Source organism: Astatotilapia calliptera, chromosome 23, assembly GCF_900246225.1.
Source record: "Astatotilapia calliptera chromosome 23, fAstCal1.2, whole genome shotgun sequence".
NCBI classification, from domain to species: Eukaryota; Metazoa; Chordata; class Actinopteri; order Cichliformes; family Cichlidae; genus Astatotilapia; species Astatotilapia calliptera.
The window spans coordinates 28,170,118-28,194,175 of NC_039323.1; the positions used below are offsets into that span (position 1 = coordinate 28,170,118).

Here is a 24,058-nt window from a genome sequence, read left to right on the forward strand (position 1 = left end):
GAATGAAGAAAGAGACCAATTTATATAATATGTAAAAACAACAGTCAAATAATAATGGAGATACCAAAGAAATAAGTATGTAACAAAGTAAAACAACTGCTCGTGTGTGTGTCTGACCTCTTGAGGTGACCCATGAGGTATCGCAGCGTCTCGCAGTGAGCTGGTGGCAGCAGCTTCAAGGCCTCATGGAGGGCCTCCAGTCGTTTCTCTGGGTCTGTTATTTCTACAACACACACACACGAAAATATTGAGATAGTGCATCTATACAAATGATAGGTTTAGCCTCCAGGTCAATATTTTGAATAGATGTCTTTCAGAAATAAAAAACAAAAAACAAAAGACCTCAAGTCTCATTTGATTTAACAATATTTTCCTAATGAGTTTATGACCTTTGTCACAAGTTTTAAGTATTATTTTAATGAAATTCTATGGTAATTTACCACATTTGATCTAAAATAAAAAAAATAAAGCAAGCTATGGCTTTAAGTATGTGTAATTTACAATTTTGTTTTAATTTTGGGGCCCACTATGTAGAGATTTTGGCCTTTAAAATAAAAATATTAAATAATAAATATCAGGTCTGTGATGAGAATATTTTTAGCCAGCATCATACAAGTGTGGTTTAATTTAGGTACCTTTAAAATAATTTCTGTTCAAGAAACAGCCCGAACAGACATAGACTTCTGTTAAGGAGGGTAATAGATACTCTTTGGGTAAAGTATAAGCAAACCAACCATACCACATTATCACCTCCCCAAAAACCAAGATGACATAGTTCCATAAACTTTAACAACCAATGGTGGCTACGTCCATCTTCTATTTAACAGTCTGTTTTCAGGAGTTCTAACTAAGGTTTTATTGAATCTGTTTAAATTTTTACAGTTATTTCAGAAACCTAAATTTCTCCAATAGGAAGCTTAGAAGTCTCATGAGAGTGAATACTGGCGTGTCTAAACCGCCTTCATTTGGCTAACATCGTTTAAAAATGTAACCATACAATTTTAACTGATGTTAACCAGGGGTATTCAATTAAAATTTAAAGAGGATCCAGACTGAGAGTTGCCTCTTGGTGACCTACAAAAGAGAGGGTTGTCTAGGACTCCTTTTGTTGCTTATTTCCCTATAACCCTGAACAAGTCATCTTTGAGTTTTAAGGTAAATTGTGGTTAAAAGCCTGAACGTTAAGACCTACTTGCAGCTTCTATGAAGCGTGGGTAGGCATCATACGTGATGAGGGGTATGGGCAGCTCTCTGAAGTACAGTTTGAGGGCTCCGGTGATGATGTTGATGTCCTCGTAAGCATTTGAGGATATGTCTGCTTTCTCTCCGTCTGTGGAGGAACAATCGTGCGCATGACATTTAATTGATTTGGCAAAAGAACCTGCTTATGGAACATTGGGGGGCGACACTTACCTCTATCAAAGGCCAGTTTAACGTCTTCAATCAGCTCGCTGAAGCCTGATATTCTGTATAAACCTTCTGACTGAAGACCTGGAAGGTTTAAATCATACCAATATTAATTTGATGACCTCGATAAGCTTAAATTCTGCATAACCAACTAAAAAAAATTCAGTGTACAGCCTCTCAGATGAGAATGTTTTCTATTTATGTCTTAAAGAAATGATAAAATTTATGTTTCTTTCCTGCTATTAGCAAATACAACTGAAATGGATGCAAAAATGATTATTAAACACACACAAACACAACATATGTGAAGGCAGAAGAAATAAATAAAGCGTGGGGTGAAGACTTCAACTGTCTCTCTCGCTCCAGTCAAGTTCAATCTTTTCAAGTCTTTATTGATTTCACGTATTAGTTTCACTCAAGTCATCAATAAAATGCTGTCTGCGGCAGCTGTCTTGAAGGGAAAACTGTCACTCTCCACACACGCACACACACACACCTACATTCACAGATGAAGCTGCCTGCATACATCTTTTTAGCATTGAGTGGGTGGGCTGACACACACAAAGGCAATCGCATCTTGCGTATGAACGCCAGCCTCGTGGGTGTTCTCCTTTCCTCCCCCTACTTCTCTTAACCTTGCTGCAAACAATACTTAAAAGCCTTTTTCTGTTATATAATCTCTGAGTCACACATACACGCTCTCTTTCTCTCACCTCTGGCCTCAATTTCCTGTATACACATGTCGACCACCATGGGCCTCTTGGTGTTGTGGGCCTTGACCAGCGTTGTCAGGTCACAGCTGTACACCTTCTTGACGTGCCGAAGGTCTGGCTGGCAGTCGTTGGGTACGACTTTGGAGCACTGCTTATGGACGTTCAACCCACAATCTGACAAAGAAACCCAGAATTTTGTTTTATGTCACTTTATGTCCATTTTTAGACATCTCTGTTTTTTTATTTTTTATTTTACTTGTGATGATCCTTAAGAGTCATTGTTAGACTGCATGATGAAAGTTGCTTTTAAATGTAGGCGTTGCAGAAGCCCAGTTCAATCACCCACACATGCAGTAGTGATCACACTGACAGCTTGTTCTTTGGCACCCAAGCCAGTCTTTTAACATTTTAAAATCCATGAAACGGCGCAGATGAGTCAACAACAGTGAAAGTGATTAACTTTAGCCTGCTCTCCTACTTTTGAGTCATGCTTTAAGACAGAAAGTACGAGTGAAAGAATTGGAAACTGAATCATGATTGGAAGAGAAAAATTACTTTATGGCGAGAAGGAATGTGCTTGTTTGTTTGTGACTTACCTGCACATTTCACTCCCTGAGCAATGAGACCCCACATGAAGTTGGCACAGTACTCACACCAGTGGGGACCCCTGAATGTATGAACCTGGTTAAATAGGCATAAAAAAAGACAAACTCGATGTGTTTAAACGTTATATTTGCCACAATAATTATTAAACAGCAGCAGATTGGGTCAGAGAAAAAATAAAAAGAGTGAAACACATCAGTCAAAATAGCCAATAATTGTATATTTGAGAGAAAAGGGTGGGAAAATTATTCATATGATCCAGATTGGGTCAAGTAATACCTGAATACCAGCAGTAACCTTTATTAGAGATGGACAAAAGACTGATGGAGACACAACAGGAGTGCTGAAAGGGTGCTCAGAGACAATTTATAGTGAGAGCAGAGTTTTAATCTGCTCATTTATTGCACAAATTGGCTCTGTATAATGAAATGCTAATAACCTCCATCACATCGCAGTACTCTTTGTGTGTCTGTGTGTGTGTGTCTGTCCACATTTCTCTTGAGCTCGGGACACTGTGGCTCTGTTGTGCCTCTCACTAATAATACACAAAATCATTATACGGGAATCTAAAAGTAAACAAAGGCTGAAAACATGAAGATTGTGTGTGTCTGTGTGCGTTTGTGTGTGTTTCTTAACACTCTAAGCCTTCTATGGTGAATTTGAATAAGTCCCCACGAGCTGAATCAGCGATTCTGGCAGCACACTCACACACATAAATAGGATTTGGGGAGCAAAGGAGTGTCTCACCTTGAAGTTGTGGACCTTCTCGTACTTGGGCGCCAAGTCGCTCTCCCTCAGGGTGGCCCGCCGCACCAGTGATGTGAGCTGTGAAAGGGCAAAAGATCGGATTGGATGCCAGAAAGTGGAAGCAGGGGAGGTGGGTTTGGAGGGGGCTGTTGCCCGGTTGGCTGCAGCACTGGGGTCCGAGGAGCCCGCGGAGAGTGGCAAGGAGGGAATTGAACCAGCACTGGCATTCAAGGCGAGCGCGGCAGTAAACAAAGAGCCCTTCTGACTTATTTCCTTCTCGCCTCGCCTGCGTGACTTCTTTTTACCCCTCCTAACAACATACGACTCTTGGCTCGGCATTGTGGGATCAACAGAGAAAAAGAAAAAATAATATAAAAGAAAACAAAGTTCAAATCCCACTGATTAAAACAATAAACCAAACAGCCTGCTGAAAAATTTAATTATTCTTAAAGGCTGCTTTAAAATAAAATAAATAAATAACATAAGAAAAAAAAATCCCAGAATAATTAATAAAGTAAAAAAAAAAAATAGCAAAACAACTATACTAAATCATCTCACAGCTCCATCTGACAACAACAACCCAAACCGAGGAGCCAGCATGGGACCAATCCTGCTGTCTTAGAACCACAAAGATCAACCAATCAGATTAGCGCAGCATACTGATGGGGTTAAATGGTGCAATTCCAGTTCATTAAAAAACAAAAAACAAACAGAAAACAAACAAACAGAAAAAGCCAGGCAGGCAACAAGAAATCTGTCCTGAAAACTTCAGTGAATAAAACTCAATAAATCTCCACTCCTTGGAAGGTGTTTGTGAAATCCTGATGCGACAGAATTCCTGTGTCTCGCTCTCGTGTAGGTGAACGCGTCAACCCACATGGCTCTGTATATATGTGTGTGTGTGTGTGTGTGTTAATCCGCTTTCCCCATCCTCTACACCAGGCAGAAACAGCGCTTGGGAGGGAGGGAGGCGGAGAGAGCCAGAAGAGGAGGAGGAAGGTGGGGGGAGTAAGCTGAGCTACGGTGCAGCAATGGATGAATTTAACAGGTCACAATGAGAGGGGAAGGAGCCAATCAGGATGCTGCATTTTCTTGTTGTTCGTCACCAATTCTGCCACCTCGATGGTCCCAGGAGAGACGGCGAAAAGGAGGGAGAACGAGCTGAGAAACAATATGTTGTTTCATTCATTCCTTCACATTTTTTTCTTCCTCTTTGTTTCCCCCCGTTTTCCTTTGTCATTCCACCTGCAGCAGCTGGATGCTTTTCCACTAAAAGCTTCCAGTATTTATGACAACTAGGAGCTGCTGTATCTGCCTTATACACCCGGCGGTAACAGATAAACACAAACCTTGTGTCCTCGTGTTGCTCTTGGGTTGCATCCATTGTCTCATGCCACATAAGGAACATTATATAAGAGCAGTTTAGTCTGGACTTAAGTGCACTTTAGAAGACGTCCCTTGTCAAGTACTGCCTCTGGGAAGGGGGATGTTTTCTCTTTTTCGACTTGTTTTTGGGCAAAGAATATGTAAGATTTACAAGCTGTGTGTTTTCTATGGTCCCACAGATAGATATAACCAAAGAAACGTGTGGATTTTTTCATCACATATCCAATTAAAACAAGCTGCCGCACATCCAACTTCATTAATTCTCAGCTTATACACACAACACAGTGAATATGTATGACTGATCATGGATATTTAATGACTGTTGTCACTGTGCTGAATGCAGCGGGGTGCAGGTTGGCGCACAAAAGAGCACTTTGATCACAGTCAGACGCAAAAAGGGCAAAAAAAAAAAAAAGACAGAAAAGGAAGAACCATAACAGCTGTAGATAAAATCTGCAGAGCTAAAAGTCACCGGATATTACTGAGTTTTTCTATCATTTTCTCAGGTAGACCAAAAAGTGCAATCTTATTTTTCCGCCACATTTCACCTCACCGTCCAGTGATTTCAATCTGATAACAAGGCTTTAACAATTAATGTTTAAAAACGCACGTCTGAATCGCCCTCAAAGGCACAGTAAAACAGAGTTTAACCCCCGTAACTAAAGGTGATTAGCTGCATGAAAAAAAATACGAATTTCCTTCTCGTGTTTGTTGTTCCCACAGTGAGCTGCCTCTGGTCTCAATGTCACTGGCGTACTGCTTTGTCTGCAAATCCACCCAATTATGAAGGCACACACGTACACAGGACTACCCCCATCACAAACACACACACACACACACACACACACACACACACACACACACACACACACACACACACACACACACACACACACACACACACAGTGATGTATGAGGTGCAGTGCAGGTGGTCATGCACTGCAGGTCACATAAGGCCTCATGATGCTGAGCAGTGGTTTAGCAGATAAACATACTGCACTGTGGGTGTTTGTGTGTGTGTGTGGAAACTGGATTATATTATTGTGTGTATGTGTTTGTGTGTGTATGCAGGGGTCTTGGGGGTTTTGTAGTATAAGCCTGAATGCAGCTGCATGCACTCATCAGCACAAACTCACAGTTGCAGAACTGAAATTTGCATTAGAAGTTGCTCAGTCATTAGCAAGATGACCAAGAAACCTCGCATCTTCCTATTTAAAAAAAAAAAGAAAGAAAAAAAAAGAAAGAGAAAAAAACCTCGACCGACAGGAAAAAAGTTTCCCCTCAGTTCCTGCTTTAACACTAATTAATTCACATCTGAACGAAAATTAATGAGCCGACAACAAACTTGATTCCTGTATACTTCGTAGCTTTTGGGACATAGCAGGTTTCTGCAGGCAAACCGCTGTTATGTAATTTTACTGCAGAGCCCTTGGCTGGAGGCCATCTCTCCTCTGCATCCATCCTCCGCCTCCTTCTTCTTTTTCTTCACCTTCTTTCTCCATGTTCCTCAACTCTCATCCTTCTATCCTGCTGCTGCATTTACACCAACTTTCCTCTGCTCATTTGAATTCTCTACGTGGTCTCTTAACATTTAAAGACCTAATCTTTTTAGATATATGTGTTTATCATTTATACGTTTTGGTGGTATATACGCTCACATTAGGCATTATGAATGTTATAACCTCTAGTAACACAGGTAAGGTTCAGAGACTTTAAGAAATTACATAATACCTCATACTGCTCACAGTATAAATCCAGTATGAACTAAACTATCACTTGTTAAACTGAAACAGAAATGTAGAACTTTTTATTACCATGTTGTATACACTGTTACCAAAAATGGTTAAATAGCTAGGAAAAACACGCCCTATCAATGGTCTGCTGCACTTTTTCAAAGTCTTGAACAAAATTCTGTTGCAGATACAAATTTTGGCGACCATTATCTTGTGTTCAGGTGACGTACGCTGAACATGCAACTTGAAACGGACACAAATGGAGAACCTAACACTGCACATTGGCCGAACCTGATAAAGAGGTGATGGGATTCATACAGACATCTGAAAAGGTCTTTATCAACAGGAAAAACCTGTACAACTTATTAAAATACATTTACACACCCAAAATTTATGCTTTCCTTCACATTTTCCAAAGCTGTCAGGCAGGTCAGATTGAATTCTTTTGCAGGGCCGAATTTGCCCACTGTGCCCTATGTTTGACATCCATGTACTAGAGGATTGTTGCATTGCTTGGACCAGCCTAAAGTAACAGATTTACATTAATGCAGCGCTTTAGTGTAATTAACAGTAATTAATTAAGTCGTGTTATCTGAAACCAAAGTCTGTGATACTTTTCAAAAGTCTTAATTCAGTATTTAGAGGTGAGTGAAACGAAATTCTGTCACAAATACAAATTTTGGTGAATAAATGATAATCACTGCATGTATGACCATGCTTGTGAAAAGTTTAGTTCAGATTGGACGACCCGTTAACGAGGAGATAGGGTACATACAGTAATGTATACATTATGCTACTAAGCCAGCAAATAACCAAAATATATACATTTCTTTTTTTTCCATTTTTAATTATCCCACATGTCTGGACTTCACAGTGTAGACTCCAATGTCCTCATCCTTTGCCACTCCTCTGATTAAAATGAAAAAAAACTAGGACTCATCTCAGTGACTGTAAACTTCAGCCAACATTTCTTATTCAATCCCCCGCCAAGGCCTTCAGGTCAGTTGCCAGGAACATGTTTTTAAGAAGCATCTTCCAGAGTGTCTACACAAGATCCTTCTTAAAAACCCACATTTCGACATTTCTTGTAGGAAGTGATAAGCCCAGAAAATATTGACTTGTATTCATTGTGATTACAGATTAAGGTTTATCATTCTTATTATTCACCCTCTAAAGCTCTAAAGTATAGATCCTCTGAATGATCTATTCAAAGGTTTTGGACAAGTCTGAACAATAATTACGAAGTCAAACTTGGTGCATCTTACAGCAGATAAATGACATCACGCTCATAGGATATACGATATCTAGATCACTGATTGTCCTCACCCTTTCCTCTGTGTTGTGGTCATCTTTGGCTGGAGTCGGTCCGTCAGGTTCCTCCTGGCTGTGAGGGAGGTGTTTTTTCAGGGTGGGCTCCTGGTTCAGAGTGGTGTATCCCACATGCTCGTAGATAGGGTTTATGGTCATCTTAGCGATGTACTCTGCTGCCTGAGAAGAGAATTAAATCCCTGTAAATTCAATCTGGGAAACTGTTGCCTTGTCTTTGTATCTCTGAAGGCAGGAGAGAATTTTTTTGGCTTCCAGGGAATAAAATCTTGCCTCTTACCTATAGATTTGGCCCCGTTTTTAGATTTATAGACTTCTTCCAACTTATGTTTAGGTAGTCTATGGGAAGTTCAGTGTTTCTGTGTCCCCTAAAACCTTACATTTTTACTGTTAATTTTTCTTTAGCTGGCCCACAACTATAACTAATAATGTTCTTCATTATCCATGTTTTGTGTCCTGAGACACTTTTTTTATAGTTGAAATAAGCAAATAATAAATAATGGGACTTCTGTCTTCTGAAAGAGATTTGAATTCTGCTCATCTGGACGTAGAATTTTCTCTCTAAGTGATTCCTTCATGCTGACTGCAGGTTTCCTCAACCCTATAAAAAGTACATTTGCGCAATGACTGAAACTAGCGCTACTAACTAACAATGGCTCATCAGATCAGTTTCATGATCGTTGATATGCAAATTCTCATGATCACTGATCAATGACCATGAGTTCCATTCACAGAGAGTTGGGGAATGGCTGCAATCACAGCATTTTAAAATGATGAAAGATATACTTATAGGCCCCCTCCTTGATTCAGAGTAGGTGTGACTAACGTTTCTCCCTGTCCAGGATGTGTACAACTTCATCACTGAAAGACTGGCCACTGGTCTCTAGTTGGAAACAGACTGGAGACTCGTGGCCGAATGAGACAGCTCTTCTGGACTGTGCCATCTGCTTAGCTAGAGGTTGTTTGATTTAACTGTCAATGTGATCGTCATTACAATCTGCATATCAATGTATCAATGATCATAAAACTGATCTGACGGCCCATTGTTAGTCAGTGTTTACTAGTTGCTAATTTGGGTCATTATGCAAATATACCATTTATAAGGTTGGGTTGGTCAAGGTTGTTCAGTTGAGACTGAATAAGACAGTTGAATGAATAATGACGCGTTTTTCCCACTCACAATACATCCAGATGAACAGAGTCAGCTTTCTGGGATTTCTTTACCAGGATGACTGAGCATGCATCAAGGCATTTCAATTTTCCTTCTGTCTTTGTGACTTTTTAAGGAATTTAAGTGTTCACATGATCATGAAAGTGATTAAATATGTCTCAAACTGATGGATTTACACCTGTCAAAGACAGTAAAACTTTTTTGAGAAATGTTGCCATTCTGACAAATACCCATCCATAATTCATACTGAGGCATCACAGGCTTTTATGTCTCTCTGCTGAACAGGACTGCTATAAATAAGGAAAGCAGGAGGAAGGACAGATCAATGCAAAAACGCACCTTTGTCTCGATATAGAGTGTGATGAGGCCATCTGTGACGAGGTCATGGATGGACTCAAACCTTTTTTCCCCAACAAAGTGTTTCCCGTCATGGTAGAGACGGAAGTTTCTTGTCTGGTTCCCAAACCTGCAGATAAAAGAAATGAGCAAATTTTGTTATTCGGTATTTTGAAAGTCAAAATTTATGTTAAATCTTTTCCTTGAATTTTTTTTCAATTAATGCATCCTCAGGGTCTGACTCAAACCTTGACAAATTTTGATAAGAGAGGGCCTATAAAATAGCAATAACCTTGTATCTGCCAGTCTTTGTAAGTCGAGGGTCAAAAACTGAGGTTATCTGCAAAACATGTCGTTACTCTCTCCAATTTAAAATCCTGTAGCTTTGCTTTCCGCTAACACGGAGCCAGAAAAGAGTGGCACAAACTCTAATCGACACACAGACTTTGAACTGGGCCACCACACGTGTGCTGTTATTTCTTCCTCAGCGGATCACAATGAGATTAAAGCAGCACTGTTAAATCATTAACCCAAAATCCAACCTTTCTTTTTTCTACCACTCAGACTGGGACTCAAGTTTATGAAAGGGTATTTATGGAAGGTAATTATAACCACAGGGGTAAGGAGGGACAGTAAATGACTGAGAACAGTTGCGCAGGTGGAAAAAAAAAAAATGACACAGCTATGAATAGACCGAACTGACCCAAAACTAAATTCAAATTAAGCCATGCACCCATTTAAAAGTGTGACACCTACTCTGAGAAAATGATAGCTCACAGTCAAGTAAAACTAACAGCGAAGTGTGGGCAGCCGGGTAAACTGACAGAAAACAAGAAACAAGCCTTACTGTTAAGAGGCTTACTCTCACTCTTTCACAAGCCTTGCTGTGAGGAAACATGTGCACGTAAAGTTGAGCTCCTCTGAGCTGTTTAAAGGTTGACTGCAGAGATAAATCCTCACACCTTACAGCACCTGAACACAATTAGACAAGCTTTAAAAAGCAGCATGCACTGTCACACAAATGTGTGCTTGTACAGACAGAAAGGTGTAGCCTTGGTAGTTAATATCATATTCTGTGTCTGTATTTCTTCTCACTCTGGCACTGGATACTGTATCAATATAGTTTACACTATGCTTTGAGATGGGAATAGGGCCGATAAGGGGGAAAGGCCTTGAAAACACTGTCACAACATATATCAAAATGTAAATATTTGATCATAATACTCTAGTTCTATCATGGATATCTGATAGCTATAAATATTGTAGAACTGCAGATGGCTAATAGCTAGTAGCTAAACTTTATATAAACACAGAGCTAAGGCAGTCAAATGATGGAAGTTTTGAGGTTACAGCTTTTCCTTTCAGTAAATTTGATCATGTAGAGATTCTGGTTGGTACTAGAGCTATGATTTATGTATCGCACTGCAATTGTGTCCCTTTGCATATCTGCGTACAGAGAGGGTTTTTTTTTCAACCAACAGAACTGTGCTCACATGCAGTCCATAAAATTAAACCATAAACCATAAAATATCTCCTTTATGGTTCAATTTATACTCCATCCATCCATTCTCTTCTATTATCCAATCCTCTCAACAGGAAATTTGAGTATTAAAAAAAATAAGACGGAACAGTCGACCGACATAAAGTATTCTGCACATTGTGCAAGAAGGAATTTTCTTTTCACCGAAGCACTTCCAGCTTAAAATATCACATTGACACGAAGCATACGTTAGTCGGGGATGCTGCTAGGACCTTGGCTAACGCGTCACCCAGCTTGCGACAAACCACTCACGGAGCATCGGGGACTGAGTAAGTCTACCTCAGAAATACTGACTGACACAATTGCCAAGTGGATTGCAACAAACTGCAGACCTATTAATATCGTTGAGAACAAGCGCTTTACATAGCTTTGGTTCCTCGTTTCAAGGACTTGAAGTGCCTCTCCAAGAGTGACAGAGAGAGTGGATAAATGTTTACAGAGTTTTTTGTTAACATGAATGTTTAAGATGTTCAATAAACATGTTAAGTGCATATATTTTCCCATTTTTCTGGGGTCTGTTTTTATCATGCAAAATGAAATGTGATTAATATTGAATAAAAATGAATGATATTTAATCATGATTAATCAAAATGAATCCACAGTAACCCTGTGGCGAATTAGATTAAACATTTTACTTGTTTGACAGCACTAATATATATTATATATTAGTGCAGTAGTTCCCAAACTCTTTTTGCTAGCCCCCCCTTTGCTTTACAAGAAAAATGTTTTTCACGTCGCGCTGTGCGCCACGTTATTGTTCACATGAGATGAATTGCAGAATGGCAGATAGAAACAAAATACTGTTAATCTGATTATCTTCAGGTTTTACACGCTTACATATACACACACAGTTACTGTCCCTCCATTTAGAAAGGCAGAGGCGTCACGGTGTGATTATTTTACCTGTAGTTTTTTTTTTTTTTTTTTTTTTTTACTGTGTAATAATATTCAACATTGCTATCAGTACATTTTTCAAAAAATGCCTCTCTGTGCAAAATGGGTTTAAACACATAAACAGCTGTGGGATCCTGTTTGTCTGTGATTTGAACCGGGGGAACAAATCATGGCAGGATCAGCCTGATATTATTTGTATCCCACTGTAACTTTACTGTATAAAGAGCTAACATCTCCAAAATGTCAGGAGTAGTTAGTCATTACAACAAGTGTTTGTGAACTAAAAATCAAGAATGTGAGATACTGTTTGTCCTTGATTTGAAGGTTTTCCCTTCATGCTCCCATTCCATCCAGTATTTAAGTCTGATGTCATTAGCTATGTCTGGGCCCAAACTACGCTGCAGGTCCCAAAGTCAAGCGCTCACTGCACCATCACTGAGAGTTGAAAACTGTCTAAATTCTTTCATCTGTAATAAAATGATCAGTGTGACTTAACGGAGTTAGAAGTTACCAGGGAGTTAGCTTGCTAGTTTCCATCTAAATATAATATAGCATGTTCTGACTGAGAGAAAAGGTAAAACTTACAGCTCTGCTATCACTTCCAACATAAATGGAGACAGAAAACTAAACAGCAGTGACTTTTGCAGGGTTACTGAAATTGGGATAGCTGGTATGTGTTAGCTAATGATGTGCTACGTAATCGCTACCGACACACCTATGTTAGCATAATATAAACAGTGAAGCTGGAGGACAAACGCTAACTTTTTTCCACTCAATAGAAGTTAATGTGAGGGTTCCCGATGGTTAGGGACAAATGCAATTGCATGGCAGGATGTTGTAAAAGGACCAAACTTCAGTCAGGAGAACAAGTGAGAAAATCCATCCATAATACAAGGTTAGTCATTAATATACTGCTGCATTGCCTGGGCTGTAGTTACATCACAAGGTTTTAAAAACTGAGCTTTAAAATTAGCGGTAATAAAAACCGAAAGAGGCTGACAGTGATCACTGACTGTTTTAGGTGCTTGTAGATTAAATAAAACAAGATGCAAAGCATTAAAACATGTTAAAAACACAACAGCCTTATTAAACGCATAGTAGTTTGGGCCCAGTAGCAGGATCCATCCCGTCATCACTTAAAGACAATGCTCTTACTCCAGAATGCTCTTCTCGGTTTTTTTGAAAAATCTAGTGTTGCCAATAAGCTCATGTTTGTTCTGTCTCCCCAAACTAGCATACCTTAGAGCCAGTGTGTAAGTGCCTGGCTGCCTCTGACTCTCTCTGATGAGGTAGCTGCCCTCTGCCTGACTCAGTAACTGGTCAGCCTCTTCTCTTGAGATCATCCCATGGAACCTGGATGCAAAAATAGCTAAATGTAAGCTTATTTGATAAACTGAAGAATCTAATGAAGAAAAATCCACATACCAATTGAAAATAATCCTCATTGTTTATAATGTAATGACACAAAGTGCTTAACACAATCTACTACTACAGAGAAAGCCAACTTACTCTCTGCCATAGTATTTAGGTCGGTTTTCCACCTGTAGGGGAGAGAAATGGTGATTGTTAAATAAACAAAAAATTAAAATAACCTCACAATACAGTGTGTAAAATGCTTTAACACTACACAAGTTGTGTGCTCTTGCTCAAAGAGCATGTAACATTTTCAGCATTTGAATGTAAGCCTCACTTAACACTCAGCTGTGTGTGTGTATGAGTGAGAGTTTGTGAGTGTGTGGGCATCAAGAAAATTGCATGAGTCAGATAAAAAGCAGAGCATCGTGTTATTCTCAGCAAAACTGCTGTTGAGCCAATAAATCAGCAAGGGCCTAACAAACAATGGTAAATAATAAGTTAAATGCCCTATGTCTGTCTGTGTGTGTGTGTGTGGGGGGGGGGGGGGGGGGGGGGGGGGTGTCTCAAACACCATAAGATGTAGATAAGGAGCAATCAGGGAATGGAAATCGAGCACTTGTACATGGAGTCACGATGGAAACAAGTTTTTATTTTTAGAAGAAATTGGAGCACAAACTAAATGCCTACTGACTCTAATGCAAAAGTGGTCAAGTTGGTAAAATCCCGAGGGGGGGCAGAATTAGTCTAGCTGTTGAGGAGAGAGGAGACATGCGATCTCTGCTGTCTGCCATGCACGTGCACCTCTGGACAGCGTCCAGATCTGCTCTGAGGCCTGTCAGTAAACCATGCATGCAATGGACATACTGTTGAGTGCAAGCTTGGGGGGGAAAGAAGCAAAAAGAAGCTTATCTTCAGTCTTTTCAAAGTTTTTGAATGAAATGATGAAATAAAAGGGCACAGAGGGAAATGGAAAGATTTTTTTCACAATGTGTCAGACAGGGCGTGGAAGCAAACACATGAAATTAAAAAAAAAAATAGTGGATCTGAATATATGTCGGTACCAGCATTTACAGAGGCCAATGAAAAAAGCTAAATAAAGATACTGCATGCTTGCTCACCAGAGGGCACTCTACAACTTACCGACATGTTTGGAACACCACAAACACAAAAACTAGCTGATCAGGGCCCTGTTCTTCGTACGTCGCTTACTACATCCAAGATCAAATGACACATCCAAGACCAAACCATCGCGCTAACCGTGAGCTCGCTAATCCGGTTCCCCGAACACACCTGCTGTTGACGATTAGTACAGCTGGACGCAGGAATGTGACATCACTGGGTGTCGTAAAAGGGGCTACGCATCGATAGTAGAAACATTGATCGGCAACCCGCTGATTGGTCGGCGAAAATGTCGAAGGGGCGTGCTCGGTATTTTCCGGCAGCAGAGCAAGAACTCATGAGTGAGGGATTTCAGGAGTTTCAGAGTTTAATTAAAACGCAAGAGAACACTGCAAAGGCTGCAAAAGCAAGGAGAGAGGGCTGGCAGAAAGTTGCTGACAAATCAAACTCGTAGGTAATTTAATAATAATAATAATAATGGATTGGATTTATATAGCGCTTTCCAAGACACCCAAAGCGCTTTACGATACCACTATTCATTCACTCCTACATTCACACACTGGTGGAGGCAGCTACGGTTGTAGCCAGGCTGCCATATCGCGCCATCGGCCCCTCTGGCCAACACCAGTAGGCGGTAGGGTAGATCTATCATATGACACTATATTGTCCAATATCATATGGCATTATATTATATTATAATATGTTATATTATATCCCCTTTCACATTAGAGCCACAACAGGACCCACAAGAACATGGGAACAAGTAAAAGTGGAATACAGGAGTATTCTACAGAATGGTAATATTTATCTCTTAGATTGCTTTTCGTCTCTTGGCAAGGTAATACTGGCCTGTAATACTCTGTTAGTTTGTTCATAACAGCAACCAAGAAAATGGCAGAGCAAAAAAAGACAGGTGGTGGTCCTGCACCCCCTCGTCAACAAGTTGGTTAAGTGAATAATACCCTCACGGGAATATCGATATCTCTCACTGAGCACACTGTCGCGCTGAGCTAAAGGATCCTGTCTATCCCGCAATATACGCTGAATTCTGAGGACTCTCCTTATCAATCTTGCACCTTCCGCAATGGGTGGCTCGCGTATACGGACAGGACATGGCTGCGACAGGCTTCCCAAATCCACCTTCGCTTTTATAGCCGTGGTCTCTCATCTTGATTACACGAAGTAATTTACAATTACTACTCTGAAATATGAATTACATCTGTAATAATCACATACATGTAATAGAATGTTAATAGTACATTTCCCTTTTTTAGGAAATGACCTGTATGTATCTGTGTGACATCAATAAAAGGATCAAGTGCTGCATTATCTTTAGTTACATTGATGTTATTTATTTATGGTGAAACAGTGGTGGAATATCGCTGTTGCTTTCGTATAAATGAAGCGGACATACCTGCGTGGCCGCGATCTAATCCTGTTTACATAAAGTAAGCCTGCTCCCGAGCAGGTTTACGCTTACGGCTCTGTTGCTATGACAGCAAGTCCCGGATGAGCTTCGGGGAACCGAACGATCCAGGATCACGCAAAATCGTCAACAATCTAATCCAGCTAACTTACTTAGCGAGGTACGAAGAACAGGCCCCTGAACAGAGTCAGGCAAAAATAAATAAAAAATAAATAACAAATGTTAGGGAAATATGTTGTGTGTGCCTGAAAGGAAACTTAAAAAAAAAAAATTCAGCCAAAATATCAGACTTTTCACTAAATATTGGTGTCGGTGTCAGTATCAGTCTTTATTGGTCGGCTCTACTTTGAGCTAGGCTAAGACTCACCTCTGTTAAAACTCTTCATGCAAATCTAACCAGAACATTTTGAGTATTTCTGCTAATAGGCAAACTGAACCAAGGTAGTAATGATGTCACTAAATGCAGCTAAAGGTATGTATTTGCAAGTTGTATGTAGTCCACTCTGTGAGCCAAAGGTTCAGACTTTGCTATACACTTTTCTACTCTTGGATATCTGTGTGGTATCACTAAAAAGGGGATGGGACTAATATGGTCAGCACAGGCACACATATTTGCCTGTGAGCACAGAAGTAACACCCACCAACCTTCTGTTTAAAAGGTGCAACCAATCAGAACAAAGCTGGCCAAAAGGGAGAAGGAAGGGTCTTAACCCTTTAAGACCTACCATAGAACCAAGCCCGCCAGAGCTTATATTATATTTTTACATGCTGTAGGGCCAATTTTGGAAGCATTTCAAGTTGATATACATCAATACAACCATTATATCCCAAATTTTAATAATATGTCTGCATTAAGTGCATAGTAATTATATAAATTGCAAAAAAGTGCAATAAAGTACAAAAAAAATGTAAAATCGTTTTTGTTTTTTTAACATATATTTCTATTTAGAGAAATTTAAGAGGCTTATCCCTCAAAACTGTAAATACAAAAAATTTTCACAAAATAGTTTCCCACCACAGGAAATTTATTTTGAGTGTCTTCATAGTTTTATTTTTGAAATACACCAATTTTTATATACTGCAGGAAAAACGAAAATAAATATTATAATGCAAATTTGCAAAAAAAGCAGCATATGCATCAAAATAAACTATTTCCAGCAGTGCAATATGAGTCCTAAGCATCCCAGAAAAGACACAGAAAGTCATAAAGTCAAACATAACTTTTAAAAACACCAGTATAGGCTCATAAGGCCCTGATAGTAAAAAACTACATTTCCGCAAAATGACATCACTTCCGGTTTTGGGCAGGAAATGGAGGACATGCGATAGTTCGCGCTGATGGACGTAGGAAGTGTTACAAACAGCTGATCGGATCGGCAAAGCGTGTTTCTGGAATATTATGTTTTTGTTGCTGCAAGTGCTTTTTATGGAGTTTTTGCAAAGATATATGTGGAAGGAAACCGTGACCGAGGACAAGCTGATAGCATAAGATGTAAGTACAACTCCTCTGGTTTCATATGCAAAAAAAATTATTGCGCTAGCTTACGTGGTTCCGGTTCTACAGGTATTTAAAAATAGTTACGCAAAACGGCTCGTGCTGCTCTGACCGGCTTTAAAGGGTTAAAACGGCTCATTTCTGAAAAATGTGAATTGAAGGTCACCAAGGCCCAATTTAAGATTCCAACAATAAAAATATGGAGATGGGAATTACCACAATAGATAACCTTTAAGGAAGAAAAGATAAAATATTACAGTAAAATTATACTTTATGGTCCCAATATGACATTTCTCTTCACAATTTATGTGGTCAAATCACCTTATAATATTTTTAATTTATGGCAAAAATAATTACCTTCCTCACACTCAGAATGTGAGGAAGGTAACTGGCAATACAATAATACAAGAGCAAAAAGAACAAGAGTAACTATGCTTCATGGAAAAGAAGTGATAAAAGACCAACAAGACCAAACATCATCGTCATCTGAAACAACTGCTAAATTAACCCTTCAGTTAATATCAACAGGAAAGCAGCTTTAACATGAAATCAATACTGAATGTTTAAAATATCAGTTATTGCACAGATGAGTACATTTTAAACTATTATGTGAACCAACTTGTCTAGAAAGTCTGAATCCGCTAAACCATGCCAGAAAATTTTAAACCATGATCACAGATTTACTGAAAATCTTTGAACTGTTCAGCCTATCCACATATTAAATTTCTGATACTATATTTCAGAAACATGTGGCTAGTAAATGTTTGTGATTATTATATGACCTTTTTCCTTCAGAGAGGTGTTGTTATGTTTTATCCACTAAAAAAACCTGGTCAAGAACAGAGTTTTTCATGGCACTACTCTTGCCTCTGTGCCCTTTAAAGCAAAGTCAAATCAATAAACCTACAAATGTTTTCAACACCAAGTCACTTAAATGCACTGCAGGCTGTGTTTGCTTCTTTAATATTGTGTAATTGATTGTTTGATTGCACTGCTTTAAAAAATGTTATTGCCATAGCAGTGAAACAGCGTAACCTCCGGTCCTCCAGCTAAAGGACACACACACTCTCTTTGTCTCCTTTGCACCACTGTTATGCACCACAAATTGTACCAAAAGTACCAGCAGCAGATAAGTGCTTATTGGTGCATCATTAAATCACATACGGCTGCACACCCAGGAGACAAAGTGGGGCTGCTGGTGGGGGGGGGGTTCTGCTTGCTTCAAATAGGTCAGCGGTGACTACCAAACCAAGGCCAGGGCATCAGACACAACAGCTGCTCATTTTGCATACGCACGCACGCACGCACGCGCACACACACACACACACACACACACACACACAGCCTACTATCCTCCCATCATACCCTAAGATGACTGTCTTTACACGCAAAAACCAGATGTACAACCCCCCCATCCATCTTTATTAATCCCCCTTGGATTTCTCCAACCCATGCTGAGCAGATGTGCTGCTGCGTGGCATTTAGTGGACATCAGCATCATGCCAAACCACCTGCGTGCCCTGGGCTAGGACAAAACCTCTTCTCAATAAACTACTCCACCACTAACTAAGACATAAACACACTTCAGTTTGCTGTAATAATTAAATAAAGCTGTTACAAGTGAATTCGTTTGTGGGAATAACTGGATATTTCCTTACTACTTTAACAAGTGAAGCACCAAGCCTGCATTTTCAGAGGATGAGGATCAGCTGGAACACGACGCTAAGAGGTTTTTTCATGTCCTTTGTGTAGCTCTGGATTAGTGTAGCGTGTGACCTTTAGCACAACATAATTTCTGATCTCTCCCATCTATCCTGTTATGCCTGTTCCTCTGCTAACGAAGCAGAACAGCTTTGAGTACGGCAGGGACAGAGTGTGAAAAATCCTGTTAGATTGCCTTAATAATACCAAAGCTAAACATAATAAGAGCATGATATAGTGCCGGCTGACAACTTTAGATTAAAGACAGCTTGACAAATGTCGCCCCTGAAAAAAACTGAGAGGTGAAGTGCAGCAGAAAAAACAATCAGCCTTGGTACAAGCTGAGTCAGCAGTCTCTTTGAGGAGACAAACATGCTTACTCCAGACTTGATCTACACCAATAAGGTTTCTGTTGTTGGTTATTATCACACTCAACTGTCATTAAAACCAAGAACAGAAACTATGCTGATGCTAGAGATTCAGGGTAAAGGGGTCTCAAACTTACAGCTGAAGTCCTTTGCACGATTTCAGTAGATTTCACTTGAAAAATCCATAATGACACATGCCCATACGCTCTAAAACTTTTAACAGAACAGCGGGTTCTTACCAAAGCATGGAAAGAAGCAGTTTTCTGAAGTAAGAGCAAGTACAACAAGTACACATGTAGACTTCATCACCTGCTTCACATGCTATATACATGCAGAACCACAAGATGTCACGCTGGAGCTCAGCTGCTTCCAGTGGACTGCAGCCCAGCTCATTGCTAAATTCCCCCCAGGTGTCCTAAGAGCCAAAGCCTGGCCCCATAATTAAGCCCATGTAGTATGTCATTTATCGGAACCCTGTTTCAGTTAAGTGCTATCGCATCAGCTGCACGAAGAACACCAATACAACTAGAGCAAGCTATATCCAACACTCACACTGTAGCATACACTGAACTTGACTAGATTTGTTGTGATAGCAGGTCAGAGGGCAAGCATGAAATGAAGTATGAGGCATGGACTGTAACTTTACCTGTCTACTGTCGTGGCACTGTTCAGCTTGCAGCAGGTCACTATTGCAAAACAATGATTACAGCAACCAGCTGCAGACCAGCATATTGGGGTCTGAGACAGTACGACTATGTGACAAAAGACTCAGGAGGCGCAGATAAACAATCATCAAGGAGCTCCACAAAAGCGAATCGGTCAAAGCGCTAGCAGAAAAATACAAGACAGGAAGGGATATGGATAGCACAAAGTACTGGGCTTTAATATACATGGATGGCCTGCCCAAGTAAAGTCTATGTGTAGGAAACACTGTCCCAACATCACGATATGGGTCTGCCCGCGCTCTGTTTCACCATGTTTGTGTATCTACTAGAGATGGCACGATACCACTTTTTTATGTCCAATACCGATACCGATATCATAAATTTGGATATCTGCCGATACCGATATGAATCCGATATAGTGTATTTTTTAATCAATAAAACAGTTTTTTTAATATCTTGCTGCTTTTTGTATAAGTTCATACTCAAGTTAAAAAAAAACAAAAAAACAAAAAACAACACTAAAGCTATTCTGTTATACCTGTATGCAAAAAATACACTGCACCAAAAATATTTCATAGTTCAGCAATACTGATCAATCTAATAAACTTAAACCTACTCCATCCTCCCTATTCTGGTATTTTAAAGAGTACTTAGCAGAAATATTAAGCAACCTAACTAACAACAGCTTATCAAGCTTAAACGTGCTGCTGTTGTTCAGCCGCTGGTTTCCTCTTTCTGGCGCGAAGTGAGCAATAAACAAACAAGAGAGACGGACTCGCGACAGAAAAGCCGATCAGCTGATCATTGATAAGTTTCATGATTGAAGTAGCAGCAGCAGAGGGAGAGATAGAGAAGCAGTCGCTCCATATATCGGTTGTTAAGCTTAACGCAGGAATGCTTTACAAACATTCAGAGATGAACTTACACACTTGCTTTACTTCTCTCTGGGATAACTTCCTCGGAGATGAAATGCTGGTTTGGTAGCGAGGCTAGAAATACACACAGCCGCTCTATCACGTGAACCGTACTGCTGCTACGTGCTACGGTTATGAGCCGAGTTACGCCATGTCGCAAGTTTTGTGAGGTGCTTTTTTGATATTTAATGGATCAGATTACATTTTTTTTTTCATTTCTCTCCGATATCCGATCCAGTAATTTACGTCAGTATCGGACCGATACCGATACGTAATATCAGATTGGTCCATCTCTAGTATCTACTAGAGAAGTAAAGCAAGTGTGTAAGTCCATCTCTGAATGTTTGTAAAGCATTCCTGCGTTAAGCTTAACGAGCGACTGCCTCTCGCTCTCCGGCTGCTACTTCAATCGTGAAACTGCTTAAATGATCAGCTGATCGGCTTTTCTGTCGCGAGTCCGTCTTTGTTTTTGGCCCACTTTGCACCAGAAAGAGGAAACCAGCGGCTGAACAACAGCAGCACGTTTAAGCTTGATAAGCTGTTGTTAGAATTTATTTAATATTACTTTCTACACCAGGATCTTTTTCTACGTAGCTGACGCTGGTAACTGTGCAGGGGCGGATCTAGCAAAGTTTAGCCAGGGGGGCCGATAGGGCATGAACAGGGAAAAGGGGGCACAAAGACATACTTTTCTTTCTTATTCTCATTTAAAATGTCTAGCTTTTAATAAATAATTATCTGACACACAAAGTTTTAATTTGATGTAAAATGAATAGAAGTCAATTACTGTATCTAGTAACTATTAAGTCTAATATATATACCCTAGTAAGCTATAGTACTTTTTACTTTGGGAAGGCACCATCTGTGCAGTCTGCAATTTTGTTGAAGAAAGATGTTGAATCTATTTAATATTTCTTGAAAAATAATTGATTTCTGTGCATTTTTTTTCACACTGCATCAAATTAAGGTTGATTACGTCGATTAAGCATCATGAGGTGGCGCGTGAGGGGTGGTTCCCTATTTTTTATTTATTTATTTTTGTTGTTGCTGGGAGTTGGAACCCTATTAGTTAGGTTGCTTAATATTTACGCTAAGTACTCTTTAAAATACCAGAATAGGGAGGATGGTGTAGGTCTAAGTTTATTAGATTGATCAGTATTGCTGAACTATGAAATATTTTTTTTGTATACAGGTATAACAGAATAGCTTTAGTGTAGTTGTTGTTTTAAACTTGAGTATGAACTTGCAGACTTGCAAAATGCAGCAAGATATTTTAAAAAACAGTTTTGTTGATTAAAAAACACTATATCGGATTCATATCGGTATCGGCAGATATCCAAATTTATGATATCGGTATCGGTATCGGACATAAAAAAGTGGTATCGTGCCATCTCTAGTATCTACTCTGTGGCACTTAGAATATATGCACAGATATGCAGAAACAGACACACAAACGCAGAAAAGAATAAAGTTTTTTTTTTTTCTTTTGGTGAACTGGCTGAACGTTTAGTTTAGAATTTAGTTAGTGCTCCTACCTGACTCACTTTTGTGTTCTTTATAAACTTTGGGGGCGACCAACATGCTAACATGGACACAATGCTGGACCACTTACCAAAACAAGCATAGGGAATGGATTTAAATAGTTATCAAATAGTTTTCTGCTGCTAACATTCAAAATCTCACTTGCAGAAACCTTAACTTTTAAAGAAGCAAAGGTTTATCCAGATAAAGGGATTGAGAAACATCACCACAAAATACTGCAAGTGAAAAATGCAATAAAATTGACAACTATGGTCCAAGTGTGACTGTCTTGTTGAGCTGACCGTAGAAAACATGTTAGAGAAGAAAAACTACTTTTGCATTTGAAGACGAGTTCAATGAGGATAAGAATTTGAGCAAAGCCTCGTGTGTATCTAGCAGATCTATTGATGTTTTTTCACTGCAACATCACACAGATAAAAAGCGGATTTCAAAATATGAGACGTGCTAGAATGTGGTGGTTGATAATAAGGACATGTGCTCTCACCTCAGAGGTGCAGGTGACTCTGCGTGGGTGAGGTGCCTCCTGCTGGAGCTGATACACTGTGACGGGAAAGAGGCCATGTTATAAAATCATCAAACAATCATTGAAAACAAAGAAGACAAAATATTTAGGTATGTTTGAAAAAAACAAACAAACAAACAAACAAAAGGTATATTGATACTTACAGTAGGATTTCCACACTGGTGGCCTGTATTCATCATGATCTGAGGACACAGAAAGCTCTCATTTAATTCCTTTGATGCAGCACCCCCATGTGGAGAAAACATGACAGTGACGCAACAGCTCTGTGTCTAAATTTTAATTTTAATTCATTAAACATATAACTGCATCAGAATGCGGATGTATTGATCAAGTCATTATCTCTTTGACATTAGACCAGCGTAAAGAAAGGGGAAGCTTAATGTACAGACAAAAATCAAATGTTTTACAATCACATCAGGGAAGAGCATTACGATTTTAGGGCACTCACATGAATTTCACAGCTAAGCCTTGAAATTGCTGAAGCAAACAAGCCAAACAAACACAGAAATCTACGCTCCAACACTGACAGCATGACTGCTTTATTTTCTAGTCTGTATGCAATTACCTTGGGACATCAGAGTGATGGATTAAGTTTTTTCCACAGCAGAAACCACACAGAGCATAATTGGCGACTAAGTGGCTTAATGAATAAATCTACTCCGTGAAGCATAAAATGCTGTGAAAGATTCATTTATACCGTGGTTGCTTTTAAATGAGCTGTGCAGTGTTTATCTTTGTTACCCTCACACTAGCTTTTACTGTCAGCTCCCCTCCCTTCCTCAGGCCGTGTGAAATTAATTGTAGATGGATATCAACATCATGGCAGTGTTCCCCTGTAGTTTTATTTGGTTGTAACACACCATAAACAACACTGACAGTAGTATTAGCGAATGTGATTAAAACTAGAGATGGACCGATCCGATATTACGTATCGGTCCGATACTGACGTAAATTACTGGATCGGATATCGGAGGGAAATATAAAATGTAATCTGATCCATTAAATATCAAAAAAGCACCTCACAAAACTTGCGACATGGCGTAACTCGGCTCATAACCGTAGCACGTAGCAGCAGTACGGGTCACGTGATAGA

At 39.6% G+C, this 24,058-nt stretch overlaps 1 protein-coding gene across 3 annotated transcripts in view; it reads right to left on the reverse strand.

Moving 5' to 3' along the window:
• LOC113016384 (N-chimaerin) overlaps positions 1 to 24,058 on the reverse strand; it is a 31,861-nt gene that overhangs the window by 2,438 nt on the left and 5,365 nt on the right. For all 3 annotated transcript variants that reach the window (XM_026159184.1, XM_026159186.1, XM_026159185.1), the window contains exons 3-14: positions 23,109 to 23,147; positions 22,927 to 22,982; positions 13,366 to 13,397; positions 13,096 to 13,209; positions 9,426 to 9,552; positions 7,916 to 8,077; positions 3,471 to 3,548; positions 2,717 to 2,801; positions 2,121 to 2,294; positions 1,414 to 1,491; positions 1,193 to 1,330; positions 118 to 223 (exon numbers count right to left, since the gene is read on the reverse strand). In XM_026159184.1, coding sequence (XP_026014969.1) covers positions 118 to 223; positions 1,193 to 1,330; positions 1,414 to 1,491; positions 2,121 to 2,294; positions 2,717 to 2,801; positions 3,471 to 3,548; positions 7,916 to 8,077; positions 9,426 to 9,552; positions 13,096 to 13,209; positions 13,366 to 13,397; positions 22,927 to 22,982; positions 23,109 to 23,147 — 1,189 coding nt within the window. The remainder of the gene's footprint in view (positions 1 to 117; positions 224 to 1,192; positions 1,331 to 1,413; positions 1,492 to 2,120; positions 2,295 to 2,716; positions 2,802 to 3,470; positions 3,549 to 7,915; positions 8,078 to 9,425; positions 9,553 to 13,095; positions 13,210 to 13,365; positions 13,398 to 22,926; positions 22,983 to 23,108; positions 23,148 to 24,058) is intronic.